The sequence below is a fragment of the Cydia pomonella genome, chromosome 16, assembly GCF_033807575.1.
Source record: "Cydia pomonella isolate Wapato2018A chromosome 16, ilCydPomo1, whole genome shotgun sequence".
Taxonomy (NCBI): Eukaryota; Metazoa; Arthropoda; class Insecta; order Lepidoptera; family Tortricidae; genus Cydia; species Cydia pomonella.
This window is the reverse complement of record NC_084718.1, coordinates 16,826,285-16,835,922: the sequence shown is the minus strand read 5'-3', so window position 1 is coordinate 16,835,922 and position 9,638 is coordinate 16,826,285. Positions and strand designations below refer to the sequence as shown.

Genomic DNA, 9,638 nt, shown 5'->3' with positions numbered 1-9,638 from the left:
CTTCAGTTTAGTTCTAGAAATGTATATTTAATGACAAAAGCCGATATAAAATAAATTTTAATGTATCTTATGCCTCATGGACCTTGTGTGCGGATTCAAATCGTCTCAATATTGAGACTGGGGCAGATCCAACTGCTGTAGTTCTTTCCGATTTTATCGCTCTAACTGGTGTAAGCCAATATAACAATTGTTTTAATATAAACGCACGTGTGTTGGATTTGGTAATGGCCAATGTTGGTTGCACGGTTGGTGCCTGCTCGTCACCGCTTACGCAGGAGGATCCGCAACACAAGGCGTTGAATATTTCACTAGCCTTAAACTTAATGAGTTATTTACCGCGCTTGTTACCTAATCAATGTACTAGACCCATTTTTCACCGCGGCAACTATGACCTTATTCGCAAGGAATTATCTGAGACCGATTGGTCGTGTTTGAATAATATGAATGTTGAGGATTCAGTTACGTATTTTTATTCGGTTCTTAGAACACTTATTTTCAGTCATATTCCACACAAATGCATTAATAGTAATACTGGATACCCTCCTTGGTTTTCTCGTGCACTAATAAAAGTTCGCAAACAGAAACTATCAGCCCATAAAAGGTGGAAAATATATGGTAATCCGCTAGATAGGGCGGAATTTAATTTATTAAGAAAAAGGGAGCACAAACTAGCCAACAAATGCTATAATAATTTTATTTCATTAGCTGAGGATAGGATACGTAGCGATCCTACTTATTTTTGGTCGTTTATGAAGTCAAAATTCCCTAGTAATTGCGTACCCGACCAAATGACTTACCTTGGTGAATTTTCTAAAGATGGTAACACAATTAGTAATTTTTTTAATAGATATTTTAACTCTGTGTTTGTTACTGATTCTTCTGTCTTACCCGATTATTTGTATGTAGCTAATAACTCCCTGATTGATCTTAATTCCGTTGAAATCTCCGAGGATTGCGTCTTTAAGTTTTTAGAAAGAGTAGACATTAAGAAGGGTAGTGGTGCTGATTTGATTCACCCCCTTTTCATTAAAATGTGCGCCTGTGAATTGGCAGTGCCTTTAGCTCAAATTTTTATTAAGTCCTTAGCTCATGGTCACTTTCCCTCCTCTTGGAAAAAAGCCTTGATAACACCAATTTACAAAAGTGGCGATGCGCACCTGGTAACTAATTACAGGCCCATTAGTAAATTAAACATTTTTGCGAAAATCTTTGAAAAAATCGTTTACAACAAAATTACTTCTGCCTTCTCTCAGCACATTGCGCCTAACCAACATGGTTTTTGTCAAGGTCGTAGCGTTGATACAAATCTCCTGACCTTTACCGATTTTATTATCAATGGGATATCTTCTGGCTGTCAGGTGGACGTCGTGTATACTGACTTTTCGAAATGTTTTGACAAAATTAACCACAATAACTTAATCAAGAAACTCTTTGAGCTCGGTATACACGGCGACCTTCTTAGATGGATAAAGTCTTACCTGTCCAATCGCAGTCAGGCGGTTGCCTTGAAGGGTTATACTTCTTGCTTTCTTCCTATACCTTCCGGAGTACCCCAAGGATCACATCTTGGTCCCTTACTGTTTATTTTATATGTCAATGACATGGCAAACTGTTTCAGGAACTCTGAGCACCTCGTCTATGCAGATGACACAAAAATATACAAAGCTGTGTCCTCAGAAGCAGATTGCCATGCATTACAGCATGATTTAGATAACTTTTTCCTCTACTGTTCAGATAATCATCTTTTGTTAAATACTGATAAATGTCTCGTAATCAGCTTTAATCGTAAAAATAATCCGTTAGTTTTCAATTACACCTTAGCTGGAAAAAATATAGCCCGGGTATCTTCCGTTAGAGACTTAGGTGTTACTTTAGACTCAGAATTAAATTTTAATTTACATATTGATAATATATGTAAGCGAGCTTATAAGAAGTTGGGGATGATTCTCAGGATCGGACAGCCCTTCAGGCGCCCCAATACCTATAAACTATTATTCTATTCCTTTGTTAGGAGTATACTTGAATTTGGTTCTGTTGTTTGGACGCCTCAGTACCAAGTCCATATTGATCGTCTGGAAAGGATCCAAAATATTTTTCTAAAATCACTCTGTTACAGAACGGGTAATTATTTTGAACGTACTTCGTTAGCAGCGAAGCATTTTTGTGTTCCTTCCCTTGATAACCGAAGACACTATTTAGATATAATGTTCTTGTTTAAAATTCTTAAAGGAGCGATTAAATGTCCGAATCTTTTAGAATTAGTCACTTTCAGTTGTCCGCACCACCCCCTACGTCCTAGATCTCTATTTTATATCAGCTTTGCCCGCAAGAATTACTCTCGGCACACTTTTTTCAGACGAGTCCCTAGTTATTATAATAAGTACCTACTTGATATTGATCCTTTTCACACTTCATTGTCTAGTCTCAAAATGATACTTAAACGTAAATTGTTTTAGTTCAAGTACCTATTTCATATAATTAAATATAATACAATGTACACAATGTATAAATGTAACTTTCCGGTTGTCCTAATACCTACCAGATATTAGTAAAAAAAAAAAAAAAATACAACATATCCGATAATTAATGAAACAGACGGTAATGTCAAACCTGCTTACTGTATTACTACTTATTGTATTTTTATTTATTTTTTTTTCTCCTCTGAAGACTAGTTAATAGATTTTAAGTAAGTATGGCTCATGATTTCATTTTCTTTATGCTGTTAGTATGTATGTTAACATTATGTACTTAATAATGACCCAAGTAGCATTCAGGGTTCTATATGAGATGTCTAGTCGTTCACATGTACTCCACAAGCTGTGTAAGTCAGCTGTATAAGAGCTGTATAGCTTGCTATAATGCTCTTATAGAACCAGTTTGGGCACAAATTAGACAGCCTTAAGTTCACTATGGCTGTACATTAGCAGTATAATAGCATTATAATAGCAGTTTAAGTAGTAACATCGGACTTAAGGCTGACTAATGGCACTATATGGGACGCAGTGTGAACCATACAACGTACATGAGTGTAATAAAGAGTAACAAGTGGCTAAATACACAGCTATCACAGTTATAAAATCCGACAAAAGTACTCCAGTGCTACCTAAAATTCACGTGGGTCCATTATATTTCTTTATTTTATTTATTCCTCATTAAGTTTGGTTTTTTGTGTGCCATCAGAAACACCGGCGGATATCCTTTGGATAAATTTTATGATAACAAGCGGTAAAGTACCTGTTTTAAATTCTTAATAATGTTAAATGCTATGGGAATGCAAGTTTATCGTGAAATGTATACATATTTACAGCTAAAATATTCACGCGCCTCTGTAAAAACGCGATATTCATTTTAAAATATTTAAAACTGGCTGAGAGGAAATCAACAATTTTCAGTTTTTGACATTATATTGGCATTATAATTATACTACGGTAATTAATTATAGCATGAAACCAAAACTCAATCGCTCTATCTGCGTATTTTGTGATAAATCTGCATGATAATTTTGGAGATTTATTTGGTAAATATTTTAGGTTACGCAGAACAAAATGGTGGAAATGAAATACGGTTATGTGAACTGATATAACTCCAATTTAATGCGGTGAGCGTATAATAGGTTCACATGTGTTCTGTTAGAATGCTGTTACCTATATAAAGTCCCACATTTGTACCACTACAGAGCCAATGTCTATAAATTTATTCTAATGTGAACTAATGTACAGCTTTAAGATGTAGTTTAGGTCAATTGTGTATCATCGTATAATTCTTTCAATATACTGAAATTTTAGAGATCCTTTCTTCTTCCACCGGTTCTCGCTCTTATTTTCCAAGGTTTGTTATTCATTTTCAGAAATTTTTGCACGCGACGTAATATAAACACACAGCTTGTGGGATAAGTGTAATAGAATATCACATTCACATTCATTTTCAGCTTACAGCAAATTAGAGTAGTACTTGTGGACAAATAAACTGCTATTGATGTTAATGGACAACACATATAATCCTTTTAACAGCCTACAGTGCACATGCGAACCATTTAAACACTTCTGTACAGCTAGTAAAAAAAGGTTATTTTAATGATCACAAACAAGTCCTACTACAGCTACTAGCTGTATAACAGTCTCAAACAAGTAAACATAACAGCTTTTGGCTTTATAAATGACCATGTGTGTTCTATTAAAATGCTAGCTCTACAACATCGTACAAGTAGGCTGTTAAACAGCGGTTGCCGTATCTCTACCCTCCTATAATGCTCTTAGTCAGACGGCTGACTAAAGGATAGTTGTTAGAGTATTATAACACCAACAGTCGTATAAAAGTATAACTCTACCCTCCTATAAGTCCCTTAGACAGGTATAGGTGTTATTAATCGCAATAATGCAGCTTATACATCACGAGTGAACTGTAATAATGCTTCAAGTACACCTGGGAACTAAATGTGTACTCTTAAATGGAGTAAAATGCTACTTGGGGAACCTCCAGGTCTATGATTCTTAAGTATGTTAAGTACTCTACATTGTACTTCAAATTCATTTGTATATGTGACTGTATGTGTTCTAAATAAAAAAAAAAAAAAAAAAAAAAAAAAATAAGTTCATATATAGTTCGTATTTATATTACGGGGATGTTTAGGTCTATAACGTACAATGTAACACACTGTGATATATAAGAAACATTCAGTGCTTATTAACTTATCACACTAGACTCAAATAAAATTAAACAGCAACTTACTCGTATTTAATAAAATTCCGTTATAATGTTTCACCCCCGCACGGTTACCCCTTAAATATAAATGACGTCGTGTAAGCATTTCCACGGCGATTAGAGAAAGGATACTAGAGACGTTTTGAAACGGTTATCACATAAACTGCTTCGCTTTACTTCGAGAGACATGTTTACGTGGGTATTTAGTACTTTGGTGCTCCTTACTTGGATATTACTCATATTACACAACGGAAATGCAACTGAAAAAAATATTGATAAAATTATTAAATTCGAAGAAGTTGAAAAAAGCCCCCTCAATGATGAATCGCTGATAGAGTGCGTTGTAGACCTTACTCAAATAACTATTATCTTTTCACCAACTATACTGATTCTTGAATCAGATACTGATGATAAAGATGATATATTTTATAGTAAAATTATCGAGACTTTTGCCAAAAGAGACATTCCTATTACAATACAGGATAAAGACAATCACGATGTGAACCAAACACTTGACGTTTACGACGGCAACGTTATTGTTATTGTAAATTTTGAAAATAGTGAAGCGCTTTTTGACTTCGAAATAGAACCTACGGATAAAAGAGTTAAATACCTTGTAATAATTTCTGATATAACAGAAGATTTGAAATTACAAGCTTTTGTACAACGATATATTGATCGTGATATAACTTTTATCATACCGGATCCGAAAGATGAAAAACATTATGTAATTACTTTCCCAAAGACGATGAATGATAAAACCTGTCAACTAATGGAGAAATTTGAACCAAATATAATAAACATCTGTCTTAACGGTACCTTAGACAAGGAAGTTATTTTCCCTGAATTAATTAAAGCGAATTTCAGAAATTGTTCGCTCAGAGTGGGCATGGCTACAATGTTTCCATTTTCAAAGATTCCAAATGAGCATGAATTGAAAAATTACGACTTGATCCCTGAAATTGAGGGCTCAGACGTGGAAATCATTAAAATAATCGCAAATTATTTCAACGCGTCAATAATTTGGCATTATTTACGCAGAGAACAGCAGAATCCATACACTAATACTGAGTATACAGAATTTATTTTTAATGGGAGCGTGGACGTGTCAGCTGGTGGGCTGTACAGGATCTATGGCGATCGCGTGTCGTACTCTGGAATCTATACAATGCAAGCTGTGATTTGGATCTATGCCGCCCATAGGCCTGGCCGTTCTTGGGTCAATTAAGTACACAAATTGAACGAAGTATACTTTTTTTATATCTTCTATTTATTATATTCAATTACATCTTATTTTTTTCGCAAATACGACAATGAAAAATGCTTTTTTAGAGACATCATATTATACAGCTGGGGTGCGCTTGTGGGGACATCGTCTTTGCCAGAGCCTAAGTCTTTGAAACATAAGATGTTAGATGTATTCTATTTGATACTATGTATTTTTATGGCATCTTATATGAACATTCAATTGGTTAGTTTCTTGACGATTGATGGGCCTTCGATTTCTTTTAAAACCAATGAGGATGTTATAAACTCTGGTCGTATTCCATATTTGAATCCGAAAAACAAGAACTTTATACAGGAAAGTAAATATTTGGCGTTTGCTAACACGTCGAAGGATTGCGGTGATTTTTTTGATTGCTGCGTCAAGGTGCTTGAAAGTGATGGTATGACAGCGATATTGGACGAATATTTTTACCCCGTGCAAGCGTCTACGGCTGTTAAGGATGAAGCTAAGGTGCTAAGAGCGACAAACAGGATAGTTACTATATATCATGAAATGTTGGTCAAGAAAGACAGTTTCATTGTGACGGGGTTCCAAAAAGTTCTGGAGAGATTATTTGAAGCTGGCATTTGTAATCATCTTTTTAGCCAAGCTATTGGCATAACCGTGGTGGCGAAGGCTAACAGTGCAAATCAAGTAGCGCTCAGTAATAGCTATAGTTGTGTTTCGGGATGCGCCATTACTCTTTCGCAAGTTGGCGGATTGTTTTACTTTTGGGCTTTCGGGTGCGTCTTGTCTGTGACTGCCTTTTTGTTAGAGATAATGTGGAAAAGGTAATCGTGTTCGGTCTGAATTTCGTATTGATTACGTGATATTAAGAAATAAATTCATTCTTTAGTATCGTAACTACTTGTTTCCTTTATGCTTTTTACATAAGAAACATGTCAGTTTTTGTTTAGTAGGAAATGTACTCTTGTGTTTTCTGCTCTTATGTTCATAATAACGTGTTATTGTTTTGGCGAATTTAACCCTGCCTTTTTTCAATACAACTTCTTATTATTTTCAACAATAACCGCTGAACTCGGAACCGCTGAGAAGGGTATTAGGGGGGAAAAGGAGGTTAAAGTTTGTATGGAGAATCAGTAAAAACCAGATTGTATAATGAAATGAAATGCATTTATTTCAAGCATTAGTTGCTCATACAGGAGATAAATCGATAATCATCATACAATTACAACATAATATACAATAGAATAAATAAAAATCACAATAGTAAACAAAACTTATATCTAAATAACTTACTAATAATATTTACATACTAAACTAGCCTACGCCAGTTTTTACATGTCTGTCGCAGCAGTGCATGATATAGGGTAAAGGCACCTATTACCGTGGTAGTTAAAGAACTTTTCAAAAGAGATCCAAAAATTAAGGGTATCAATGCTGTCTAACAGCCAGGATTTTTTTTTTCATCAGAGCATTTAATGAACTTTCCGTTTCATACGTTTTTGGATTCATTTTGGGTTATTATATGTATTAAAATATTTTTTGAAGCCAAAATGACCAAATCTTCTATTACAGTGGCAAGGGACAGGCTGTGATTCTATTATCGCGAATTGAGCTTTCATTACCGAGGGTACAATTGGCATGATTTTTCTGCACTCGTTAACAGAAACCAAACTCAAAATTCGAAACCTAATACCGAGGGTTAAAACAATAATAACGACATGGGTTCTGTATATTATTTTTGTGTCATTAAGTTTAATAATGACACAAAAATAAAAAATAAAACTATAGGAGTATGTTTAAAAATAAGAGATATATTCGAAGAGATTATAATTACACTTTGGCACAATCAAATACTATTAAATAGTTAACTTACCAAGTACCCACGAGTACCTGTATAACAAGTTATAAGTTGAATTTTTTACATGTAAAACAACAAAAATTATTGTTAGTAAAGTTTTACTAAGGACGTATATGACAAATAGGCCTGCCTGTTATTAAATAAAGTAATTTTTAAATGCTATAAAGATTGATAAGAGTTTGTCTTACTGACATAATTAGCTGCACAAAAAAAACAAGTAAGTAACATTTTCAACATAAGGCACAGCGTAAATTATAGTCGAAATTTTATAAGCTGGACGTTTACCACCTGAGTGAAAGTTTACCACAGTGAAATGGTAAACGTCCACATTATAAAATTTCGACTATATATAAAAACATGAAAATTTTTAATTCTAATATTTTTGATAAGGTAATTAAGTTAAATAAAGTCTCTCACATATTATGTGTTATAATTTACCCGTTTATAACTAACAAATCACAGTACTTTTCTTATTGCTGATTTTTATAGCTAAAAAAAATCATGTCTGAGATTTTGGACTACTGTATAAATAAAATTATACAAAAAAAATCTAATCGGAATTGTCCGGCAGTTGGGTACCCTTCCTTGTCTGTCAGAGTAATAACTGAATCAGAAAACAGAAGAATTTAAATCTGATAATGATAACTGAAGTCTAAATTTTATCAACGAAATCTGTACTTGCGGTACCCTAAATGCGATATTTCAATACAATACCAAATAGTCACTCGGTAATAGATAACTGTTTAAGAGCCTATTACCGACCCATTCGATATTTCTCTGGGTCGGTAATAGATTTCTATACATTCTATTACTGAGGGTAATCTGATCATACCATCGGTAATAGGCTTAATTTGGAGTTTAATTAAACCTAATTCCGACCCATAAAAAGAATAAAACACAGATGTTTTTTCAAATCAAATCAAACACGTATATTACAAGCTTCTTGTAAAGACAAAATCACATAACTGGCAAGTAAATTTTAGGTTTTAACTCAAAATAAAAAAAAGTTGACAGATTAAGGGTTCCCATAGAAACAAGGAAATCGGTGCTGAAGTTTTTGTTAAAAATTAAGGGTTAGTTGAATACTTTCCATACCACGGAAATAGCTCTTTAATAGCGTGAATAGATCAAGATTGGAATAAATAAAAGAAATTATAAAATTGATAATTTGTACCAAAACTAAAGAGTAAATAACAAAACTACCACTTTTTCTATTAACGTGGCATACCACGGAATTACTTACCACAGAAGTAATTGGCGCCTATCACCGCTGTATTTTATTTTCAATTTTAAACGTATTTCCCGGTCAAAAACTAAGTTAAAAGTAATTCAAAATCGTGTAGAAAACAATACACAACCTCTTAAAAGGCATTGCACTAGTTTATTTGCCATAACTATTACGTAAAACACTAAGTAAGATTGGAGTGCACTTACCTGTGGAGTCACGCGTCTGTATTTAACAACCGGTTCTTGCGCCGCCGTCGCACAAACTGACGAATCGCGAGTTTTTTGTTACACTCACACAAATGCACACTAATGGGCACGATAGACCAATGAATGAGCGTGTTTTGTGTATGCTTTATTTCTTAGAGAATAGATCTGTTTGCTTGCAAATGCGTATTTGTAAACACCGCGGTGTTAGACGTCGATTTTGATACCCGCCTTAATAGCCGCCGTTACCCTAGGGACAGTCCAACCTGTCCGCGATCATCGCCAGGACGGTGTTGAAGCTGCACCTCACCCGCTGCACCAAGGACGCGGCGCTCAATCGCATGGTGGCATGAAAGTATGACGTGCGGGCCTCCGCAAACATGCCCGAAGCACTGCAGTAGCGAGGCAGTCCCA

At 34.6% G+C, this 9,638-nt stretch overlaps 1 protein-coding gene across 1 annotated transcript; it reads left to right on the top strand.

The window, feature by feature from the left end:
• The first annotated feature begins 4,826 nt into the window (after nucleotides 1-4,826).
• LOC133526695 (uncharacterized) lies at nucleotides 4,827-6,998 on the top strand. The gene has a single exon (XM_061863407.1). It carries the CDS (start codon nucleotides 4,889-4,891, stop codon nucleotides 5,927-5,929), a length of 1,041 nt encoding a protein of 346 aa, XP_061719391.1. The 5' UTR covers nucleotides 4,827-4,888; the 3' UTR covers nucleotides 5,930-6,998.
• The last annotated feature ends 2,640 nt before the right edge of the window (nucleotides 6,999-9,638 follow it).